Source organism: Triturus cristatus, chromosome 11, assembly GCF_964204655.1.
Source record: "Triturus cristatus chromosome 11, aTriCri1.1, whole genome shotgun sequence".
In the NCBI taxonomy this organism is placed as follows: domain Eukaryota; kingdom Metazoa; phylum Chordata; class Amphibia; order Caudata; family Salamandridae; genus Triturus; species Triturus cristatus.
This window is the reverse complement of record NC_140594.1, coordinates 732,758,349-732,784,199: the sequence shown is the minus strand read 5'-3', so window position 1 is coordinate 732,784,199 and position 25,851 is coordinate 732,758,349. Positions and strand designations below refer to the sequence as shown.

Genomic DNA, 25,851 nt, shown 5'->3' with positions numbered 1-25,851 from the left:
CATTCTGTTGATAAGAATGCCAATGAAACGTATGCTCTTATGCTTAAATCTGAATTTCCAAAGGTATTTAGGGATACCTTGGGATGTCTCGAGGGGTATAGACACAAGATACAATTAAAAGCTGATGCAATTCCTATACAGTGTAAGGTGAGGAGTGTTCCACTTTCAGTTAAAGATGACATGAAAAAGGAAATAGAAAAACTAAGCAGTGGTGGGATCATTGAGGAGGTAGAAGGATCGGAATGGCTTGCTCCGGTTGTCGCAGCTCGCAAACCAAATGGTAATTTGCGTTTGTGCATTGATTTAAGACAACTGAACAAGAGTGTTGTGGTGGACAGATACCCATTGCCTAACATTACAGAGTTGTTAACATTACTTGATGGAGCAAAAATTTTCAGCACGTTAGATTTGACCTCGGCGTATCATCAAATTGAACTTGATGAGTCGTCTCGAGATTGTACCTCGTTCATTACTCCATTTGGTACATTTAGATTTAGAAGAATGCCTTTTGGCTTGGTATCTGCCTCCTCTGTATTCCAAAGAGTAATGGAAAGAGTGTTAAAGGACCTTCCTGGAGTGTGTGTCTACCAGGACGATATATTGGTTTTTGCAAAAGACGATAGGGAACATGACATTAGATTGAGATCTGTGTTAAAGGCTTTGAGTAAGCACAACCTCACTATCAAAGTGGAAAAATGCTCATTTAGATCTAACACCATCAATTATCTGGGTCGTAGCATCTCAGGAGATGGTGTAAAGCCCAAGTCCGAGTTGGTTGAAACCATCACGAAAATGTGTTCTCCTACCAATAAGTCCGACCTTATGAAATTTTAGGGATGATTGAATATTATGCCAAATTTATCAAGGGGTTTGCTTTAGCAACTGTGAATATGAGAAGGTTATTACGAAAGGGTGAGGAGTATGTGTGGACTGAGAAATGTGAGGATGAATTTGTGGCTATGAAAGGAAAACTAGGACTAGCTCCTTCTTTGAAGAGTTTTGATCCTTCTGGTAAATCCATTTTGGTGACAGATGCGAGTGAGAAGGGGTTGGGAGCAGTTTTGAAGCAGAGTGGTGGTAATGGCATGAAAACCATTATGTTTCTGTCCAGAAGTCTTAGAGATCCAGAGACTAGGTATTCGGTTGTTGAGAGGGAAGCGTTAGCTGTGTTTTGGGCGGTAAAAAAACTCAAAAAGTTTCTGTGGGGTGTAGACTTTGAGGTCCATACGGATCATAAGCCTTTAGTGGAGATTTTCAGTAAAAAAGGTTTGGATTTAATATCTGGTAGGATTACCAAGTGGGTGATTGGCCTGCAGGAGTATAATTTCATGATCAAGTATATTCCGGGTATTGAAAACGGTGTAGCGGATGTTCTATCGCGTTTGGTGCCCTCTGTCAGTTTGCATGAGTATAGTCCTGACTACGAAGAGGATGATGAAATTGTTTGTGTTGTGGATCAGGTTATTATATCGGAAGATAGGTGGTTAGATGAAATCCGGAAGGACTCAACATTGTGTGAAGTTATGTCCTTGTTAAAGGCAGGGTGGTGCTCCAACAAAGATGTATCAGAGAATGTGAAGTGTTTTTGGGGTGTACGAAATGAATTGTCGGTTGACAATGATTTCTTGTTTAGGGGAACAAGACTGATTCCTCCTACTACTCTAAGAAAGGAATTGGTAGACTCAGTACATGTGGCACATTCAGGTTTAACTAAGTGCAAAGAAAGGCTACGCATGTCTTATTGGTGGCCAGGTATGGACAGAATGGTTGAGCGTGTTATTAGAGATTGTGTGTCGTGTGCCATCAGCGACAAATCCAAGTGTACGCATGAACAACCCATGGTCTTAAGGAAACGTCCAAGTGGACCTTGGCAGGAAATTGCTTTGGATATAGTGGGTCCCATTCATGGGAAAGAATCTCTAACATATCTACTAGTGGTCATAGACATGTTTTCTAGGTGGCCTGAGATATTCTTCTTGACATCTGTCAACACTGGAAATGTTATTGAGTGTTTGAAGTCTTTATTTGCCAGGGAAGGTTTGCCCATTTCTATTTTATCGGATAATGGGGTTCAGTTAGTTTCAAGAGAAATGGAACAGTTCTTGTCTTCCAAGGGAATTGTACACAAAACCTCTGCTCTCTATCACCCAGAAACCAATGGGATGGTAGAAAGGTTTAACAAAGTGATCAAGGAGACTATTGCCTTAGCAAAAAGTGTTGGTATTGATTGGAAAAAAGAGGTCATTGCGAAAATTGAGGAATATAGACTAGCTCCACACACAACTACAGGGAAAACTCCTTTCTTACTGTTTCGGGGTAGACTTCCGAACACGTGTGTTGAACCATTTTGGGTTAATAAGTATGAGTTGCTAAAAGGAAAAGAAAAGGAATGTGATGGAGAAAAGATGGTGAGAGTTGAGGAAGAAAAAGGGAGAATGAGGAAGGAATACTTTGATAGGAAACATGCTGTAAGGAAGACTGTAGTACATGTGGGAGATTGGGTCATGATTAAACGTCCTGGTGTTCTAGGCAGCTCTATGTCCAAGTACATGAAGCCTATCAAGGTGACTAAAATATTTAATAATGCAATCCAAACTCAAGATCATCGCATTTGGAACTTGAACAGGGTTGTTGTGTGTAGGGGAAAGTTGGAACGTGGTGTGGATACCGATCCAAAGAGGAATGATAACGATTCTTCACACAGTGGTGATGGAGTGGGTGAGAAATTGGACTGTCGTAGAAAATCCAACAGGGTGGTTATGAAGCCAAGTTATTTGGCAGACTTCATTTAATCTTCTTTACTTCTTTGTATTCATTATTTTCTATACAATGTTGTTTTCTGTATTTGGGGAAGGGAGATGTGTGGCATCTCATGTTGAGGGGTATTAGAGTGTTAGCATTCCCATGTCATCACTAGCTGATGTCATGGACTGTTGAGCTGACAAGGTTCTGGAAAACCTCCAGTTGAAGACTGATAGCTGGCGGTTGGATGGGATCTTCCTTGCTGTAATAAATCTTCTACTTTTCATCTACTCTGTATCCTGTTTCTCATTCAAGATACTTCAGACCTATATCGCCAAAGCCGACCATGCGGTCGGGAGGTATTTCAAGAACCTCATGGGCTTCAGCCGCTCTAGACATGATGACCGCGTCGGTGGTGTTGCGACCCAACAGTAGGCCTACGATGCTGGCCGCCAGACACGTGTTTGTATCGTTGTTAAAGTCGAGCAGCCAACGTTGTTTCTTACCAATTATCTTACTGTATAGCACGCTCTTTAAAGGTCTGGAAACACCCCCCTCACGCCCCCGGACAATGAGGGCTATGACGCGGAAAGTGCCATAGGCGACTAGTTCAGTCTTACTCTGTAAAAGCCTCGAAAGATTTTCTAAAAATTCCACAGCGTCAAACACATCTCGGGACCTCTTTTTGGTGAACAAAGGACTGTCAAAACCTTGTCCCTGGAAACGTAGTTGGAAAAAATCATTAGGACCCACAGCGCATAACAACCTTTCTATGAGCGTTTGCACCGCCTGGTGTATAGCTAAAACACCCTGATCGGAGGACCTTATCTGGTGAAGGTTAGCAAACCTAAACTCCTCGTAGTGCTCGACGGCATTAAATCTCTCTACATCACGCCTGTAGCTTCTAACGCTCTCTAAATATACTACCTCTGAATCCTCAGCTTGAGGTATTTGACTTGCTGGGGAGCTTGTTGCTGTATCGTATTGGGGATTCTGGTCCAGTATGGGCTTAGGGGCCCTTTTAACCACCCTTGTAGCACATATTCTGGCTTTCTTCAGTTTACTTATTAAAAGCCGTCGCTGCTTAGCGCTATTAGCCCATTTTTGTTTTTTACGGGTCCATGCTTTTCGAGGTAGCCGACCCCCTCCTATTTGAACAGTCTGGGCTGTGCCTAGGGGCTCTGGACTCAAGGCGTCCTCTGTTACAGACCCACCCCGAGGGTCATCTATGCCTTCCTTATGACGGAGTGTTGGTTGTTGTTTAGGCGTAGCTTGTGAAACGGTGTGACGGTGTTCTATGTACTTTTTACGCCTGAGTAGCCGTAAGAAGTGTAGGGACTTTGTCAGGAGTGTTTGTACTTTACCGAGGTATTTTGATGTGAGGGTTCTTTTATTAAAACCAGAGGCCCTGACATTCTTCAGGGTGTGTAGCTGACCTAGTCACGTCTGTATACGCAATATGTCCGATCCCGCTTCCTGACACGTTTGGAGGATTACCCTTTTACAGAGGTCAACCCTTTGCAGTATTTTCTGCTGAGCCTCCACCATGACCCTGGCACCACTACCACCCAACCCCAATTTTAAGGTTGCGGTGTTCGCTTGGCGTTTTAACTTCCTGACCGCCATTTGTATATCCTTTACATGCGCGTCTAGTACCGGTTTAGGGTTTATAGAGTCATATTTTGGGGGGTGAGGGCTGAATACCGTGATTGGTTGTATAACAACCTTTAACAAACCAGGGTCTTCTCTACTGACTGCATCCCCAACAACCATCTGTAACTGAGGTCCTGGGGGTATCATAGAAACAGGATCCCAGTGCGAGCATCCTGGAGCATTGGGTGAAGGGACCTCGCTATATGACACCTCCATACTCTGATTTGACCAATCATCCCAACCCGTACTGCAACCCGTACTGCTATGGGTGTATATAGTTGGGGGGGATACAGGGTTTACACACCCCGAGGGGCTTGTTGGGTCGTATGCACCCTCCGGGGTTGCAGGTGACATGGGGCACGGTGAGTGTAAATGCCTGTCGTAATAATCAAGGGTGCTACCGTCTAAGACAGTGGCCGTGAGGTTGTCTGGCGTATGTGTAAATGTTGGCTGCAAAACCCCGGTGTCTGTGTTAGAGAGCCCCCCGGACGCTGCTTCTGACGGTCTAACAAATGTGTCTACAGAGGATGTCATTGTCACGGGGCACCCCATGCTGCCGGTATAAGGGGCTCCTAAAGGCTGCCCCTTGTCAGACACATTGTCCCTAAACTCAGAAGGCGCTACTACAGATGGTTCCAGGGTTTGGGTTATGGGGCATTCCTCTACAGGCGCCACCCGTTTTATTTTTGAAGCTATAGAGGTCTTCAGAGGGTGGGATGGGTGCTGCGGTGTAACAGGATTGACTAAGGACCCTTCCGATGCTTCTACATGTAACGCCTGGACCCCTTGTTTATTCTTAAGATATTTTCTTGAGAGCCGGTTGACTTTAGGGGTTAGGGGTTGTAAAAGGGCTTCTGCAGGTGTCGTTACAAACGATGGTTCCTTAGAGAGTTCGGGTGTATCTGGTTCATTTACCTGCTTAACAACATTTTTTAATGAGAGATCTAATGGAGTCTTTAGGGGTTCGGGGGCCAGAGGTTTCTTGCTGAGGTCTAAAGGGTCTGCTAGGGACTCCATGACCTGCGACTTCTTCTTGAGGTTTAAAGGACCTGCCTGGGTTACTGAGTTCGACTGTTTCTTCTTAAGAGCCGGTTTGCTTGAGAGGGGGTTCCCTTTTGAGGGCTTGAGAGGGTTCAGATACATAACGGATGCGTCGGTTCTCTTCCGTATGTTTGTGTAGTATGTGTAGATCTTATTCTGGCGTACACGCCTACTCACACCTTTTGCCGCAGGCGGGGTGTTCAGGACAGTCTTTGTTATATCAGCCAGCGTTTTTGTTGACCTCTCAGCCTTATACGCATCTTCACCACTGTTCTTTTGAACGGCTCCTAGAATGTAACATAAAAAATATATATTAGAACAATAAGGATCCCGTATAAGATGTTTACCCTACCCATCGTAGTACACCGGGTACTACATGCCGGTGGCCCCCATTGTTTGAGAGAATACAACCCCGAGAGATCGTTTTCCACACTTTTTTTTTAGTAAAAACACACCTTTTATATGGCTTTTCCCAACTCCTTTCTTTGTCACGGGTCCTTCTTTAGATGCGGCGGATTTTCTTTTCCCCGACCTTTCTTTTGGGTGCTGCGACGTCTCTTGCACAAACACGACATCAGGGGACCCTGTAAAGGGAAAAAAATAAGCATATTTGTAGTATAAACCGGCCACAGCATGCTCCGCTGTGGAGTGTTCCTATAGTTCACGTTTGTGTTTTCACAAGTCTTAGGCCTTTGAAAGAATGAGGGCCTTTTTTTTTTTTTTTTTTGTAAAAACACACCTTTTATATGGTTTTTCCCAACTCCTTTCTTTGTCACGGGTCCGTCTTTAGATGCGGCGGCTTTTCTTTCCCCCGGCCTTTCTTTTGGGTGCCGCGACGTCTTGCACAAACACGACATCAGGGGACCCTGTAAAGGGAAAAAAATAAGCATATTTGTAGTATAAACCGTCCACAGCATGCTCCGCTGTGGAGTGTTCCTATAGTTCACGTTTGTGTTTTCCCAAGTCTTAGGCCTTTGAAAGAATGAGGGCCTTTATTTTTATTTATTTTTTCTGATTTACCTGTAAGTACAGGGTTACCCAGCACATTCTTGTCTTGAGACCACCCGCGTCGATGTGCATCCTCAAGAATCTTTTGTAGTTCGGGATCCAGACCTATAAAAACACACATACATGAGAAATACCATTGGAAAAGCAGAGAGTCTAAGACACAGGTGTAAGAAACTACTCCGAAGTAGACATCTCTAAATACATATACCTGTCTGTAGGGCGTGCATTTCCTCGTCTGTGAGGATTAATTCTGGCAGATCCTGCATCTGGGTTGAATATAAAAACGGCTGTTTTAAAACCACACCTCATAAGCAGGATATTACAGTTACATGCAGCTTAGAAAACCCAAAATACACATCGCATAGAGACACGCATCCTTACACCTGGTATATGTAAAACATCTAGGAATATGTTCCAATGTTTAGGGGTGTACAAACTGTAGGCATGACAGGTCAGACCCTTAGCTAAAAGGGGCTGGTTAAAGTTTGGGAAAAGCATAAAAATCAAAATTGAAAACAAAACCTGCGCATTTATGGTATTGTACACATTCTTTACACTAGATAAAATGATATAACCCTCTCTAAAATGAGTATTAATCACCGTAGTTACCCCAGACATTTATTTATTTATTTCATTTTAACCTTGAAGCAGCGGAAACAATAATCAGGGTATCTGATGCATTTATAATAAATAACCCCTAAGCTATGGGCGGCCATTCATGTTTTTAAAATATATATATATATATATATATATATATATATATATATATATTCATTTATTTATTTATTTTTTGCAAGTACTGTTTCTGACCGTGTGTCCTGCTATATGATACAACAAGTAACATTGTCAGGACTATTGGCTTTGTCACAGGCTGTTAGTTGCATAAGGTAGGCCTATTGGCTTTGTCAATGGTTGTTAATTGCATAAGGTCAGCCTATAGGCTTTGTCACTGGCTGCTAGTTGCATAAGCTAAATAAGCAGCAGCTCCGGCGTGTATATTGTTTGCTCGTGATACTTGCACATTTGTCACTATTGCCTCATGTAACATAACGTTTGCTTTTGTAACATGCTCACTAGTAATTTATCTTCTCATGTGTCATCACTGTTCATACTGTGAAGCGCTCTGACACCTACGGGTAAAGTCCGCGCTATATAAAAACGCAATTAAATAAAAAAACTATCTGTAAACGCCCTGGGATGGGAAGGGAGGGGGGATGGGGGTGTCACGGTAGCTTCCACCAGGCGTTTGCGAAGGCCGAGGCCGCCCCTCCGTGATGTCATCACAGGGGACACCCCGGACGTCGCGGAGGACCCTCGCAAATGCCTCGAAGGAACTCCCGTCTGCCATGACACCGCCGCCTCCAATGGGATCCCCGTGGATGGGGCTCATGAAGCGCCCCCCACCGCCTCACCAGACCCAGAGCCGGGCCCTTGTTAAGACGGCTCTGGGGCACTTATTTATTCATTTTTGCCTGGTGGGCCGCGAGCACTGGGTGGGTTATGTTTTGTATACTTCGGGGCCTCGCGCCCCGCACTGCCCATTGGCCCCCCTGATGCCTCTGATACCCCCACCACGCCTGCACAAAAACCCCCCAGAGCAACGCCGTACCCAAGCGTGCTCTAGGGGATTCAATATTTAAAAAAACTGTGTCGCAGCGCCCACGCCTCCAAGGCGCCGTCGGAGCCCCAAACAGGCACACACTTACCCCGGAGCTCCGCATGGAGCACAGCGGGCTCCGGGGGCTTAAATTTAAAAAACAACGGAGGCCTCGCGCCCGCGACCCCCAAGGAGCCACATGATCACCCATCCCATGCCTCACAAACCCCCAGAGCTCTGTATGGAGCAGAGGGGGACTCCGGGGTCTTTCGTTTTAAAACAGTGGCGGCCTTGTGCCATCGCCCCCAGGTGTGTCCCCAGCCATGGCCTACCCCCGGCACTTCGCATGGCGCCCTGCGGGCTCCGGGGCTTCAATTTTTTAAAACAAGCCGGGCCTTGTGCACGCCTCCCCTAGGAGCAGTTGGACACTCACCCCAGGCCTCACAGACTCCGCAGCTCTGTATGGATCAGAGCGGACTCCGGGGTGGGGGGCCTTCTATTTTTTTAAACGGGGCCGCGAGACATCGCACGTCGTTGTCACACGCCCCAGAGCGCTCATGGAACACAAGCGGCCTCAGAGACAATTATTTTTATCTTACGGGGCCTCGAGGCCCACACACCCCACCAGCAACCCTCCAGCCCTTACCAGACCCCTGAGCAGCGCCTGCCGTAAGGGGGCTAAGGGGTCTTTATTATAACTTACGGGGGGCTCGAGCCCTCCACAGCCCCAGCAACCCTACAGTGCTTGCCAGAACACCTCCGTGGCCTTGTGGCATTTTGGATTGCACACCTATCGGTCTTGGACAACTATCAACACAGCGCCCCTTGGGTGAGTACCTAAACAGTTTTTATTTATATTAAATTGTTTGCGGGTTTTGATTTTGCGGACTCTGGGGCCTCTAAAGCAGTGGGTAACTATGTAAAAATGCTTCTAGACATTGTTAAAACTTAACATTCCAAACATACTTTACACTAATCATTATTCACATTAAGCATCCTACCAGCACCCATATTTAACATTAATTAAGACAGCGTAAACATCAGCATACATAGCGTTAAGCATCTTTTTAAAAATACACCATTGTTCACATTAAATGCATTGTGCTTTGCGTCTTTTAAAAGATTCAAAATTGTAGCCGTGTTTCACAGCCCCCATTATTCATATTAAACAACATATCACAATGTCTTAAACATTATTTAAAACCATATAAACAACGCCCTACATAGCTCCAAAACCCCTTTTAAAATGCAGCTTTGTTCACTTAAATACATTCCCCAACTCATTAAATAACATAAGCTTGCATCACTGATCCAGCACCTTATTTACATACCTCCCTTAAACTGTTGCATGCAGCGTCAATCTGTGACAAGTTGCTCTGATCCATTATTCCCTTTAAAGTCCTTGGCTGAGTCTGTACCACGGCAATTCCCCAATACAACGTTCCAGAAGTGTGGTCTCTGTATGTGCTTTGTTCTTGAGATACGTGCTTGTGGGGTTTTATACTTTGAATGGTATGCTAATTATACAAGCCGTCCTTTGGGGAGTGGGTTCCTAATGGGTGATAGTGCATTGATTTGAGGTTTCATTTCCCAACCCCAGGTCCTTAGAGCTTACCTTTGGGATCATCTTGTACACCGGCCTCTACTGTCATGCACGACGTCTCATATTTTTTTGGGTGGGGGGTTTAGGCGGCAGCAGCATCTGCACTTAAGGTCATTTCGTTGGTCCTAGGGGTCATCCTTTTGTGTTCATCTTATCCGGAACCATCTGCTAATCAGGACTGGCACCTTTTTAGGGCTGCCTGACCCTTGACCATACATATGTGGCTAATTACATTTCAGGACTTTAAGATGCTTCCTTGTTTGACCCTTTTGCAGTTCCATCTGTGCTTAATTACTTTTCACAAACTCTTCTTTTAAACCACCCCTAGGAGCTGTGTCACCAAAGGGCTGGGGGGCTGTCTGCATGCGTTTTTCACAAATCCCCCTGCAGTGACATTCATGGCCCGGCTCTTTTTTTTTTTTTTTTTTTGTCATGTCTTGAACAAACCCTGGCATGTCCCTCTTAGACACAGGCAGTTTTGCGTACACTGTCATGTCACCAAATTTACACTACCCTAACCATATGCCGCTTTTAAACCTAACACCAACTTCAACACATGCTCACCCTCTGACACAAACCCGTGCAACATCCTTGTATTTCCACGGGCTTGAGACCTGTCACTTTTAAGGACAAGCAGCTGCCACTTTCAAGGACTCGCAGACCTGTCACTTTTGCAGCCACACGTCACTTTTAAGGACACACACACATGTCACTTTTGCAGACACACATGTCACTTTTAAGGACACAGCGAGGGGCGGGGGCAACAAAAGGGGGACCTGTCACTTTTAAGGACACGCATGATGATCGATGGTATCAGAATATACTACTACACAGCATGGCAGCCATCCCGAGTTATAATGCATTTGCATTACTTATTTCATTATATAACAATAAAATACTTCCTTTGTATGAGCCCAATATACCTAGCTATAGCTACTGCAATATCCAGATATTCCACTCCAAATAAGATGGCTAAAGCAGCACTGATGCCTGGTGATACCAAATCTCATAAAAGTTAGGTGAAGTAACTTTTTCCTCCCCTCCTATCAAAGTCGATCCCTAACCCGACCCGCATAATTTTCTCACGCATCCCTTTATCTGATAGTTTAGCCAGATAGGGAAAAAACGTTGCATTATCCAGATATTCTAAGGAGCACATAACTCTTTTTTTTCAGGGATTGATTGCCTCTGTCTGTCTCTAGACTTAAAGTTCTAACTTTCGTTTAATATTCCTTTTATGGTGGCTATGCAGATGTTATCTTCCAACATATTAAAGTCAAAGCCGAGCAAGGGGTATAACATGAAATTATAAATACAACTTGAGCTATTGCTAAAACAGCATTTAACTCTTGTAATGCTTGGGTTGAAAGTTTATCGATGTCTTCCTTTACCATATATTGCCATTATTATGCAATGTTTCATTAGCATTGGACTGAACTATACAAAATGAAAGATGCACTTAAAATTGGAAATTGTTATTTGTAACTCAGTATCTGAGTGACTGATTAGCCTGTTACCATTTGTCATAACTTTGAGATGTGAACTGGCCTCCTTCCTCCGTGCACATGCACAGAGGAAGGACTCAAACAGCTAAATATACCTTCCTTCTGATTTCTTTTGGAGCCACATATTAAATGAAGGGCAAGAAAAAAAATCTTGCCAGTTAAATCTGCTTCCTGAACTTGGGTTCCAGTAGTCTCCCCCATGCTAACTGCATAATTCTAGAGATTGCTTCTGTGCTTCCCTGTCTTAAAGTCTTCTTTGTGATATTATTTACTTGTTTGCTCAGGCTTCAACTGACAACTGAAGAGCTTGTGAGCTTCTGGGTTAAAAGATTGATTTTCTGCTGGATTTCCAAAGCAATTGTTTTCAACTATTCACATTACTATGGGGTCTCTGAAGGCCTTACATACTTCTGCTACTCTGATCACACTAAACAATGTATATTGCATGGTTAACACTAGTCCCTGTCGTGCCCCATGCTCTAGCAATATGGTGGCCAACGAAAGGATTACTCAGTCATCTGGGTGTGGTCTCCTCCTGTTTTACCTTAGGCTCGGCTAACAATATTCCTGAAACAGGGCCCGTTCCCTGGGAGACTGGCAGGAGATCTGGTGAATGTGAAGGTGGCAATTTGTCCCGGAACAAAATCCCAGAGGATGTCTACATATGTAATGTGAAATCAAGTGAGCACCTGCCTTTCTCAGTTCCAGAGGCTTCTACCTTTTGGTCTTCCAAGAATTTCCACCATAAACTGACATGATGGTCATCTAGGGTACAGTCCCCTAGAAAAGCTACACCCAACAAGCTACAGGTGATAGTTCTTTAGGGTAACTGAAGGAGGAGGTCCGCTTTGTGTTATCTACTACATTCACGTGAATTCTGCTCATCTCTTGATCTTCTTGGATCCTTGCTTCATATGCTCCACAAAGCTAGTGCTATAGAGTATCTACATGGTGTCGCTTCTGCTATAAGTTACACAACCTATTCTCCATTCTTTTATACTTCTTTGTTTTTACATCTCAACAAAGATTATACAATAAAAAAAATCACATGCAAAATTAGAAAAAGTAGATAAGAATAAGACAATTTTACAATGTAGAAGCACTAATTGCACATCAAAGCTAACAGAAAGATAAAAATATAACCTCAGTTTGGAGATCGTATAAAACACTGTGCTAATTTAGCAGATACAATTCCGGAATTATGGCAAATAGGACTTAAAAATCTTCCTCGTGATTGTAATGCTGGACAGATGAAGATGACATGATTCAAATCTTGAACTCCATTGTTACAAAAAGTGCAAATGTTTTGTATAAATATTCAGTTCTTTTCCCAGACTCCTGTTACACTTTTTAGCAGGAGTGCCTGTGCGCTTAATAGAAATAACATTTGCCTAACCTTCTGATCTAAAAACAATGCAATTCTTGGATCTTCTTTGTAACGAAAAAAAACCGAAGATCCTCAAAAGCAGAAATGCTGCCGCATTTTGTAGTGATTGAAGTTTATATTGGAGCCGTTTATTTATTCCTAAATAGAGGGCATTACAATAATCTATCTTAGAAAGGATCAAAGCTACCACAACCATTTTTTGCAGGTCAAGGGGAATAAATGGAAATACCCTTTTTAGCATCTTGATTATATGGAAGCAAGCGGATGTTATACGGTTAATCTGTTCCGAGAAATCAAAATGCTCATCAAATGAAATTCCTAGATTTTTCACCTTCTGAAAGGGTGAGGGTAGTGGGCCAAAGTTATCATGCCACCATGAATCGTTCTAGAATGCTGTTTTCTTTCAAAACAAAACTACCTGTCTTTTCTTTGTATTTCATGCAGTTTTCCTGCATCCAGACTAAATTCTGGGCCAGACAGTTGTTAAAAGTTTTAGCAGCCACGCCTTCCTCAGAGGGAATAGATTTGAATATTTGCTTATCATCGGCATAAGATATAGCAAAAAGACCAAATGATTGAATGAGTCTCACCAGGGGTGTAATGTAAATATTGAAGAGCGTAGGGGTTAAAGAAGACCCCTGAGGGTCCCCACAGGGAAGCGAGAAAGAGTTTGATTTGAAGCTGCTCATCTCCACAGTTTGTTCCCTGTTAGATACGAAAGAACTAAGAAGAGCCAGAGCTGCACCCCCAATCCCGACCCTCTCAAGCCAGTTGATAAGTACTGCATGGTTCACCATATCAAATGCAGCTTAGAGGTCTAAAAGAATCAATGACACTCTTCCTCCCTCACTAACCAACCTGCGGATCTCCTCAGTAGCAACCACTAAGGCTGATTCAGTGCAATGTTTTGGCCTGAAATGATGTTGGGAAGGATTCAATGTTAGAATCCAAATAACCTGTCAGATTCTCATTTAAGGCTTTTTTCCAGTATTTTAGCAGAAAATGGAAAAAGAGGGGGCGTGGCTTGCAGCCGAGCGTGGTGGCCGCAACCTAGAAGAGCTCTGGCAGGCGCTTAGAAATCACCGTGAAATCCGCCCAATAATCTGGACATAATCAGACCCCAAAGGCAAAATCCAGGCACCGGAACACTCAAGGCACTATCCGACTGCGCTCGGAGTTGGCAGCGAGGCTGCTGCGAACACTGAGAGGTGGGTACGCGGAGCGGCCTACAGCCGCGACTGCAGCAGGGGCCTTGCGTATACCGGCGGCCCGAAATAGCGCGACCCATGAACAACGGCATGAGACGTACATCACTGGGCGTAAACAAGAGGACCAATCATCCTCACCCTGCACGCCCATTCGGAAGTTTGAAGGACTCTACGAGGCTCGTGTGCAGCACTGCGGCCCCTAACTGGAACGCGGGACCTCTCGGCGGCCAAACATCATCAAAGCCTGGGCTACTACAATCCCAGACGAGAGGTACCAATAAATAACCGGGGTGCGGTGCCATTTGTGCACTGTGGCTCGGCTCGGGGCCGGCAGCACGTCCTCTGCAGATGCCGGGCGGTGGGGGTGCGGAGCAGCCTGCAGCGGGAACTGGAGCAGGGACCTTGCGTGGAGAGCCACTCCGGCTGAGGGGAGCCCGTGCTGGTGGGACCACGCATGAGGGCAGAAGACAACCAGGGCTCAGCAGTCGGTGGGGGCACGCTCCATCCTCCCCGCCCTGCACGCCCCCCCCGGGCACTGATGGGTCTGTGTGGGGCCCACAAGAAGATACAAAGCAGCCATCGGGGAGGCGAGGCAGACATCGACGACGCATGGGCAGCCACAGACCTTGAAAAAAGGTACCGGGGCAGAAAGGGGAGGCAGGGAACTCACCTATTCCATGCTGTTTCCAGCAAGGCTTCGTGTGGTGGCGGATGGGAAGACCTGTTTTTTTGACACGCCTGGGGAAGCCCACTACTGGCTGGAGGGTAGGCGCCAAGTCAGTGGGCCAAAAAGGGATGGTAAACAACAACAGCATTGTCCGCCTAGGGTGACATCGCAGGACCAGAGGCAAGCAGGTGGTGAAGAAGACCGGCCACAGACGGAAACAGGGAAATGAAAAACGATGTGGTCCAGCACCAGACTCGCAAGACCGGGGAAAAAAAGGGAACACTCTTAAAAGCCTACGACTAAGACTTAAAACCACAGCAGAGACTGCTCTGAATGGTTTCACCAAGCTGTGCTGGCCCATCCGGGTCACGAATGGAACCACTACGTTTAATTCCTGATGCCATACTTACTGTAACAAACTGAACTCCACAACAGTCTTTGAGCAAGGGGATGTTCGGAGTGCTTCCACTGCCTCCCCCCACATGCAAGTACTCTTAATGGGACTAAAGCACTCTGCAAAGTTGGGGTGGCAGGTAGTTGGAAGTCCATCTAGCAGGGGAGTAGGGAGGAGGGTGGGGGGAGGGGTTTTGTTTATGTTTATGTTTCAATTTGTAATTTTCAATTAATTTATGTTAGAACACCAAATGCTGATACAGTACACTTCAAGGTTAGTGCAAGTGGACATTGATAACCCCCAACTACAGCTCTGATGTCCAATACTCGATCCTGTGCCCAGGGGGATGTAGTTCCTGACCTTGAACTCTGGGTCCCCAGCTTACCTTAATATCCTGGAACGTAAATGGCCTTTGTGATAAGATAAAGAGGGGGCTCATATTGCAACATCTCAAGAGACATGCTCCATCAGTGGTTTTCATACAGGAAACACATCTGGTGGGGACAGCCACTAAGGCTCTGGATAGATGGGGCTTCAAGATGGTGGCACACTCCGAATTTACATCAGGATCCAGAGGGGTAGGAATATTGGTTCGGAAAAGTTGCCCACTGATGATACAAGGAACTCAGATAGATGATCAAGGATGCTTATCAGCGCTCTCTTGTCAGTGGGAAGGACGAGCGTACAATCTAGTCTCAGTGTACATTCCTCCTCCACTCCACAATCTGAACTACCCGGCCCTGGGTAAACTCCTGCTTTCACTCCCTCAAGGGGAATTGATCATAGGGGGTGACTTTAATGCCACGCTAGACGCTGCATGGGACAGACACCCACCGAGAGACCAGGGGACATCTCCCCCACATCTACGAGAATTACAGTACACATATCACTCAGGTGCACACAATAGCATGTCTAGGATAGATTACATCCTCGCCTCCCCGACAAGCCTAGAAAGGGTCCAGGAGATCACACACCTCCCCAGAGGAATATCTGACCAGTCTCCTATATCAGTCACGTACACATCACACCGCACTGAGAGGGGGCGCACATACCCCATATACCCTGAAAGTCCCAACCATATGGAAGGGCCTGCACAAAGCCTCAAGGCACTACTTTCAAGAAAACGTACACTCAATAACCTCCCCTGTCACTCTATGGGAGGTGTATAAGATGGTCCTGCACGGACAGGCTGTTTCATCAATCACTTCATATAAGCGAGACAAAGCACAACAGGTACGGGAGCTTGAACAAGCGGTGAACCGGGCGGAAAGCGAGCATGCAGGAGACCCAAATGACGAAACGACCCACACATTAGACCTTGCGAAACAAGCATACAGGGACCACATGTGGGAAGACGCTAAGGCCAGAACTACGAAAACATAATACACTATATATGAAGTGGGAGACAAAGCCGGCAAGCTCCTAGCCTGGCTAGATAAAAAGGAGCGAGCCAGTCGTTGGGTAGCACAACTACAACTAGCCAATGGGAAGACAATAACTGACCCGCAAGCCATAGTCACAGCTTTCGCACAACACTGCGAGACAGTTTACACACCCACTGCCAAAGCAACCCTAGAGGAGAACCTAGCCTTTCTCAGAGATATACGTCTGCCCAAGCTCACACCTCAAGAGGTACAAACATTGAAGACATCTCTCACAGTTGATGAAATTACGGCAACTATTAGAAGGCTCCAACTGGGTAAGGCACTGGGTCCTAACGGTATTCCCGTGGAGCTATACAAAAAAGAAGCAGCCACACTGGTGCCACACTTGTTGAAGATGTATGAGACCAGCCTAGAAGAGGGAATACTCCCCAGAGACCAGAGGGTAGGGACACTTGTGGCAATCCCAAAGCCGGGCAAACCCCCACAGGAATGCACCTCTTACCGCCCTATTTCGCTCCTCAATGCAGAAGTGAAGATATTGGTGAAGGCGTTAGCGACCAGGCTCCTGCCTTCTCTCAAGACCCTTATACACCCCGATCAATCTGGCTTTATGCCAGGCAGAAATACGGCGATGAACCTGAGACGGCATCACGGCGTGATGGCCCGCATGCCTACTATCCAGGAGGAGGCGGTCATCCTCTCTCTCGACGCCAGTATGGCCATTGAGCGGGTGGAATGACCTTTTCTATTTGCAGTGCTACAACATTTCGGTTTTGGCCCCAAACTCCGCGCATGGGTTCAGCTCCTGTATACACAGCCAATGGCACATGTAGTGGTTAACGGGCGAGTATCTGACGACTTCCCCCTGGGGCGCGGGACCAGACAGGGTTGGCCCCTGTCCCCACTGCTGTTTGCTCTGGTACTCGAGCCACTGGCGGCATGGATAAGGGGGGACCCAGTAATACGTGGACTGTGATTGACTCGGGGGTGGGAGGACCACATCTCCATGTATGCGATGATATCTTGTTATACATGTCATCCCCCAGAAGATCGATAAATTGCTTGTTGGACATTTGTGAGTCCTATGGCAGGGTCTCTGGATATATGATTAACTGGACAAATTCGATCTTATACATTCTTAATGGTCCCTCCCACACCTGCCCAGAGGTGTCACGATACAAATCGCGGAAGATGGTTTCAAATATCTGGGCATAAATATCACGCCAGATCCTATCCAATTCTACGAGCGTAATATACTACCACCCCTTAGAAGACTCCACAGTGATGTGAAACACTGGCACTCCCTGCCCCTGATGCTCCTGGGCTGTGCGGCCCTGTTCAAAATGATGGCTCTCTCCAGGTTTTTATACGCTTTACAAAACACGCCAATCTCAGTTTCCCACTCATATTTCAAGTCGATTGAGGCAGAGGTGAGCCATCTCCTGTGGGAAGGTAGGCCCCCTCGCATAGCAATTTGCAAGCTTGTAAGGGGCTGGTACGATGGCGGAATTGCCTTACCCAACATTCAGCTATACTACTGGGCCTCCCAGCTCATAGTAATTAACCAATGGCTCCACGCCTCACAGGAGGAACCAGCCTTCTCCTGGACAGACATACCCTTGGCACAGACGGAATCCTTGGTGCATTATATAATAAAGCTCGGAAAAACACACTAATCTGGCCCACAGCACATACAGTGCACATCTGGTTTACGGTGCTGCAGGCACTTGGCTGGGAGGGAGTGCTTATGCAACACACACCACTTTGGGACACCCCGAGACTCGGTACACTTCGCAACTGTAAGGGATTCACTCAATGGGATCTTATTGGTATATCTAGGGTTGGAGACCTATGGAAGAAGGGGGAGACGGTTACATTTGCCCAGTTACAAGCGACATATCAGATGGCCGAAACGGAGCAATTCCGATATCTACAAAATAAACATGCACTTACAAGAGCCATACCCCAGGGTGCTGATCTCCCCGAGTCATCTCCGCTCGAAGACCGTCTACTGACAGACTGCCTAACCAAAAAATTAATTTCTCTTACATACCGCAAACTAATCAGTAACCAGAAAGATCCCACACACAACCCGAGAGAAAGATGGCAGGCCGAGCTTGGAGACATGGACGAACAAGACTGGCAGGAGGCACTAGCATCCCCGCGTGAAGTGGCAATCCTTTCTAGACTCCAACTGGTGCAATTGAAAATACTGCACAGAACATACTACACCAGGACGACTCTTCACAAAATAGGTCGGACATGAAACACCTCTATGTCTACGGGGCTGTGGGCTGGCAGGCACTTTTTACCACACACTGTAGGACTGTCCTAAAATCACGCAATACTGGGGGTGGTCATAGCCACAATCACACATGTGTGCGGCTTCGAGGTCCCTCCAGAACCACGGAGGTGCCTTCTTAATATATGGGAGCCGACCGACCTTAATCACGCAGCACAGGCCTGGGCGACCCTCGGGATCACAATAGCTAAAAGGAATCTCGCTCGGCATTGGGGTGCGCCAAATGTCCCCCTACATCAACATTGGTGTTGTGATTTAGACAAAGCAATGGTGGCAGAAAGAGAGGTATTTATTCATAGAGGGTGTCCCCGAAAATGGGTGAGGATATGGGGGAAATGGAACTCATTCTGAGGAAACATATGCGCCCCTCCGCCAGAAGAATCCGATCCAGACTTAAGTGACTAATACACACACACTGTCAAGGAACCACATAGCAATACGAACATCAGCGATTGAGAAAGTGCACGGCGAGAAAGTTGAAAAGATGCCAATATTTACACCCTGTTCCACTTTTTGCACTACCTTGCACAATGTATGATCTAAGAACTACAAGTGTTATTTGTAATCAGCAATGTTGTAAGCATATAACAATAAAAGAAAAAAAAGAAAATGGAAAATGAGAAATGGGACAATAGTTCTTAGTAATGGTCATGTCAGGTGGAGGTTTTTATAAAATAGAAAGGAAATTGGCCTTTTTCCAGGCCATTGGAACCTGGCCTGACACCAATATGTTATTCAATAGTTTCATCAGGTGGACTGCCATCGACCCCGGGACCTAATGCAGAACGAAAGGCGGACAGGGTCCGAAGGAAAACCAGACCTAGTAGTTTCAATCAGATTTATTACTCTGTCCTCTGCTAGAGGAGAAAAGTTAAGCAGACTCCTTGATATATCAATGCTAACGAGATTTTCGGGGAATTCCACAGCTAGTGAACCAGAGAGATCCTCAGGAGAGATAGTGATTTGATTGGTCGTGAATTTGTTGTAAATACTGTTTATTTTACTTGGAAAAAAGTCTGCCAATTTATTGCAGAAAGGTTGGTCTGAGATAAAGGCTTTACCCTGATCGGAATTTGAAAGAATGGTGATCGTTTTGAATAGTTCAGAAATAGAATTATTTCAGAATTTATTTAATCCGAAAAATATTGTGTTTTTGCTGGGATGATAACAGCTTTATGCTCATTACAAACTGCTTTATATTTAGTTTTCTCTCCATTATCAATATGCATAGCTGACCTTTCTTTATATTTTTCTAACGCAGATTGATAGCTAGATCTTTTTCAAGAACTACTGTCCCATCTTGCTGCTCCCCTTCCTGGCTAAGGTCATGGAGAAAGCCATCCATCGCCAGCTCACAGATCACTGAGAAGAAAACAACCTACTTGATGCCCCCCAGTCTGGCTTCTCTTCCAACCACAGCACCGAGACCACCAAGATAGTTGCAACCAACGACATCAGATCCATCCTCGATCGTGGTGAGAAAGCAGCCCTGATCATCCTTGACCTCAAAGCGTCATTCAACACCGTCACCCACCACATCCCCATCACTAGACTCCACCACATGGCATCAGAGGAAACACCCTTGAGTGGATCACCTTATTCCCCAAAGGACGCACACAGAAAATCCTTTACCTCTGAACCCAAAAGCATGATCTGCGTAGTCCCCCAAGGATTATCCCTCTGCCCCACCGTCTTCAATGCCTACATGACTCTATTGGTCAACATCATCCACACCCATGGCCTAAACATCATCTCATATGCTGATGACTCAACTCATCCTCTCTCTCACGGAAGACACCACCAGATTCAACTTCCTGATCGACATGAGCTTACTGTGTTTTCTGTTCTCTATTCAGTCTCCGCTTCCCCGGTCCGACGCCGGCATTTTTGCCGTTCGATTGGAGGGAAGCGAACACACCCCCTTTCCGGCCCGGCCTGCCTTCCGGATAGTTTGACTTCCGGGGAGGAGGGCTGAGCTGAGATCTTTCATGCACTCGGCCAGCTACTTAATCCCATGTTGAGCCGGACGCGCGCAGTGGGTGCGCCGCCAGCGCGCAGAATGCGCGCCAAAGGCAAGCCCATCTGCGCCCATCCGCGCCAAGGCCGGGACAAGGGTGGGAAATGCTGCCCAAACTCCCACAAAAACGGTATACACATCAAAGGCTCTTAAGCTTCTTAATAGCAGGGAAGACTGCAAATGTTTTATATCACCGGATAAAATAATGGGGGCCTGCTCTTGTTACTATTGCAGGATTAACCTTTCCACTGAGTCTCTTACCCTGGATAATAAATCCAGCTTAATCAGTACCACCGGTAATGCCCAACTCAAAGGAGGCTTAATCAATGCCAGATCCATGAGCATGCATAGTCAAGATGTCTGGGACCTAATTATAGATCACCAACTGGACTTGTTATTTGTCACAGAAACATGGTTAAAAGATTGGTGTAGCCCTGACGTCGCTATTGCTCTTCCACCTGGTTACTCGATCCATTGGAAAGACACGTTTTCTTGTACTTATTTTGATCTTGATACTATGAAAGAAGCAGAAAGTCTTGGCTCTTGTCTTTCCCTCAATGCCACCATGTCTTTCTCAGGAGCCCTGATCTATCGCCCACCAGGTCAGAGCACCACCTTTACAGATTCACTTGGGGATATCTTGAGTTATCTTTTGCTCAAATATGCCAATTTCACCCTGTTAGGTGATTTTAACCTTCATTTAGAAGGCAGATCTGATCCAGGAACAGATAACTTTCTCCAAACTACAGAACTCCTTTCACTGCACCAACTGGTGAAGGGTCCAACACATCTGACGGGCCATACCTTAGATGTTCTAATCTGGCCTGGTTATCGGTCGACACCCCCTCCCCACAGCTGTGGTCTGACCATTTCTTTGTCCCCCTTATACTTAGAATTGCTCAGAAGATCCAACCTGACAAATCATCTACTGAACCCCAACGAGGGCACATATGGGCACAAATAGCTGGTAATCCCAAGTTAGCAAATTTTGCCCAGGCCAATACCCCTACTCTGACAGGGAACACAGAGCTTGATTCATGCCTTTTTCAGTCTTGGATAACCAACTTATGCAACAAACTTTCTCTTCCTGAGAAGCCAAGTAAGTATAAGAAATTAAAAACTCAGAAGGCCCCCTGGTTTACGCCCTTATTGGCAGAAGCACACTTGCTATGTAAACAACACAAGCGGCAATGGAGAAAGCTGTATAACGCTGAACAAAAAACAGTGTTCAAAAAGAGTAAAAGCTCTATCATCATCAGATTAAATTGGCTAAAAAAGAATACTTCACTAATAAAATAAATGAAGCTAATCAAGACCAAAAAAATTTCTTTTCGGTAGTGAAGTCATTTACATACCCCAAAGCACAACAGAAAGAGCTTCCTGCCTCGCAAACACTGTGTGATAATATCTCACTATTTTTCGAGGAAAAAATCCCAAAAATTCAAAAAGAATTTCTTGTGTGCCCCACCTATAATCAGGATCTCATCTCTGACCCTGTTCCAATAGACGTCGCTTGTTCTATTGGAATCTTTGAACCAATTTCACTGGAGCAGACACATGTGGCCATAGGAATATGTAAATCAGGTTCACCGTTGGATGCCTTCCCCCGATGTTTCTTCATAAAATCATAGATACGGTCAATCCTATTATAAATCATATAGTTAATTCAGTTTTAAGAATAGGCATAGTACCAGACGAGTGGAAGCTAGCGCTGGTAAAACCATTAAAAAAGAAACAAAATATTGATCCTTCGGTACTTTCAAACCTCCGCCCTATTTCTCTAATTCCCCTACTAGGTAAAATAACAGAGAAATTCGTCCACAAGGAACTAACTAAATTCATCGAAGATTATAATCTCCTTCATCCACAACAATCTGGATTTCGCCCAAACCACTCCTCAGAATCGGCGCTCTTGGAGATAACTGATATCTTAAAAACGATTGCTGACAAAGGCAGGAAAGCGGTCTTGATTCTTTTAGATTTGTCGGCTGCGTCCGATACCATTTCACACAATATTCTTTTGAAGCGTCTCGAATGCAGCGGCATCTCGGGCATTGTGTTGGAATGGATCAAATCATTTCTCTCTAACTGCAGACAAGCGGTTTCCCTTGGTACGTTCCTTTCAGCAGAACGCAACTTAACAGCAGGTGTCCCTCAAGGCTCTTCATTAAGCTCATTACTGTTTAATATATATATGACACCGCTCATCTCCCTGATTGGATCATTTGCGATAGAAGTCACTTCATATGCAGACGACACCCAAATGATCCTTTCAGTAGATAATACTACTACAGAGGCTGAGTCCAATTTTAAAAGTTGCCTATCTGCTGTCCTCCAGTGGATGAGGAATAACTATCTCAGATGCAACACGGACAAAACAGAAATCCTCTCAATAGGGAAAGATGTCCTGTTCCAGCCATGTAAATGGTGGCCCGAGGACGCTACTCCTCCGCCAGATGTGTTAAAGGTGGCCAAGAATTTGGGAGTACAATTTGATACAACACTCTCTTTCTTACCACATGCCACAGCTATAGCAGGGACATGCTTCAGCCTTATCAAGTCACTATTTTTTTTTTTTACTTTCTCCCACTGGCCGCAAGGAAATCGGTGGCAGTGGCCTTGATTCTCTCGCACTTAGATTATTGTAACAGTCTTCTCGCGGGAGCTAATAAAGCAATTCTAAAGAAGTTACAGGCGGTTCAACACGCGGCAGTGCGGTTAGTGCTTAAACTCCCACGAAGATCCTGAGCTTCCGCAGCTTTAAATAGTCTTCATTGGCTCCCAGTGCACAAGAGAATTCTCTTCAAAATTCTCCTGATCACCTATAGAGCCAGGCTCAACTTGGGACCCAAATATCTCGCAGCACGATTTGCTCCATACACCCCAACCAGATCTCTCAGGTCATCCTCAGCGAACCTGCTCAAACCCCCCTCTTTCAGATATAAATTGAAAGGAGGGAAGACAGTGGCCTTCCTTGGGACCAAATCCTGGAATTTACTTCCACCTCATCTAAGGCTATTTAATTCAGAAACTCAATTCAGGAAGGCCCTGAAGACTTGGGTATTTAGAGCACCAGACGAATTATGCCTCGCTCTTATGTAGTATCTTTATGGTCCACTTTCACCTCCAAATCATTTCAGTGCCAGGAGACTCCTCGCGGAGTGACAGACGTGCTTTACAAGTACCTATTCAAATCAAATCAAATCAAATGAGCAATGTCACTGGATGAGATCCAACTGCTTGAAACTGAACACGGACATGACGGAAGTGTTCATCTTTGGGAGGAACTCCACCCTATGGGATGCCACATAGTGGTCCACTGCACTCGGACACTCTCCTACCTTCACCACCCAGGCCCACAACCTCAGCATCATCTTGAACAGCAATCTGTCCATGAAGCGCCTGGTCAACGCAGTAGCCTTTTCCTGCTTCCACACCCTCTGCACGCTTTGTAGGATTTTCAGGTGGATCCTCGTCAGTACCAATAAAACGTTGACTCAATTCCTCGTCACCAGTCGATTGGACTACAGAAATGGCATCTACGACGGAACCACCGCCCATCTCTTCAAACGACTACAGACCATACAGAATGCTGCAGCCAAACTCATGCTCAAGCTCCCCAAATGAACCAGCATCACCTCCACCTCAGAATTCTTTTAACCAGGAGTTCAAATTATCCATCCATTATTATGCCAATCCAGAAGAGATTACTATTCAAGTCGCTGATCCATGCCTACAAGGCCCTACACAACGCAGGACCCTTCTACATCAAACATCACCTGACCTTCCACCAACTAACCAGAAAACTCTGATCAGCCCTGCTCGCCCTTGCACATGTCCCCCGCATCCGGCAGAGCCGCAGTGGAGGTTGTTCTTTCTCCTACCTCACCGCCAAGTCCTTGAACAACCTCCCACTACACCTCCTTACCTCTCCTTCACTCGCTGACTTCGGGAAGGTACTTAAGTCCTGGCTGTTTGACTAAGGCTCCCCTTACCTCAGTGCCTGCATTCCCCCGGGGTGATAAGGCGCGCTATACAAGTACAGATTGATTGATATTTCTGCTTCACTTCCCTATTAATCCTGCCTGACTCACATAGTAACAAATATATTGTCTGGGCTAGACTATTTATTTATGCAGTCATTTTCTCATCAGTAATATCCTCCGATTTGATAGTCAATTACTTATTGTTATTTGGTAGACATCTGAGTTTTAATAATCAGTTCCAAAAAAAGACCCCAATTCTTCTATGATAGTGCACTTAGGACAATGTATTTTTTCCAACTGCATTAAATAGAAGGTTTTGTAGATGTAATACATTCTAGGACTTAAACTTATTTGGCTACAAGGCTTGTCAGTCAATACTTCATCATTTTTAAATTCCAGCTATCATTGGTTTTTAAGAAAAAGGTTACATTGAGGGTAGAATAGTATGGTCGTTCAGTCTCACTGGCCTGGCTGTAGAGGCCAGAAAAGAGTTTGAAAGCCTCATAATAGGAAATTACACAGACAATGGTAGAATAGATATGAGCAAGCAGAGGTATGTGTGCGGCTTACTGGAGTGTCATTTTCTTATCTACCATTTACAACTATCTATCACAGTTCCCTTAGTGTTCCAAAATTGTTCCCTTCTTTATTATCTTTAGCTTGCTGCAAGAACTGTGCCTCAGGAATATTCTATGACTCTTCCCTTTCTTTTTATCGATAGATTTCCAAAGCCTGGCTAGAGATTTTAACACTTAGGTTTCCCAAGATTAAGACCTAGTTACTTTGTTACATTTTGATAACTTGTGTGATAAACTCCAGTAATGACTTCAAAAGATTAATATAATGAGGCAACTAGTGTCAGATATACATTTGGGTGCCGATTAGGATCCTGGAGAAACCGGGTACGAACCGTCGGACGGAGGCTTTTCTCCGTCCGACTCGTACCCGGTTGTAAAACTTTACAAACATGCAAGTACGATTCGCACGGAAACACTATTTCCGTACGATTCGTACAAAACACCAACCGAGGAAAATAAACATACAAATGACATCCGGAAAAGCGCCGACGTGACGTCGGGACGTATGCAGCCTGCGTTCCACGAACCAGGAAGTACGATTCGCACCAACGTCATCCCGCACGGAGAATATTTTCCGGCAGCCAAAAACTGCCGGGAAATCAGGACGACGCGCACAAGGAGCACCTGTACGCGACGGACAGACATGGACCCGAACCTACGTGTCATCCCGGCCCTCATAGCAGTCGACCTCCTCTACAGGTACCGACGCAGACGCCGCAGAAGGTCAGAACAACACCCAGGGGCAAAGGGGGGGGGGGCAGGACACAAAACCCCCACC

At 45.5% G+C, this 25,851-nt stretch overlaps 1 protein-coding gene across 1 annotated transcript in view; it reads right to left on the bottom strand.

Annotated features, from left to right (window-relative positions):
• Positions 1-24,070, bottom strand: part of LOC146785383 (uncharacterized) — a 29,693-nt gene extending 5,623 nt beyond the window's left edge. The window contains exons 1-5 of the mRNA XM_085633035.1: positions 23,851-24,070; positions 6,457-6,549; positions 5,892-6,020; positions 5,311-5,723; positions 3,069-3,978 (exon numbers count right to left, since the gene is read on the bottom strand). Coding sequence (XP_085489161.1) covers positions 3,069-3,978; positions 5,311-5,723; positions 5,892-6,020; positions 6,457-6,549; positions 23,851-24,070 — 1,765 coding nt within the window. The remainder of the gene's footprint in view (positions 1-3,068; positions 3,979-5,310; positions 5,724-5,891; positions 6,021-6,456; positions 6,550-23,850) is intronic.
• Positions 24,071-25,851: the final 1,781 nt, after the last annotated feature.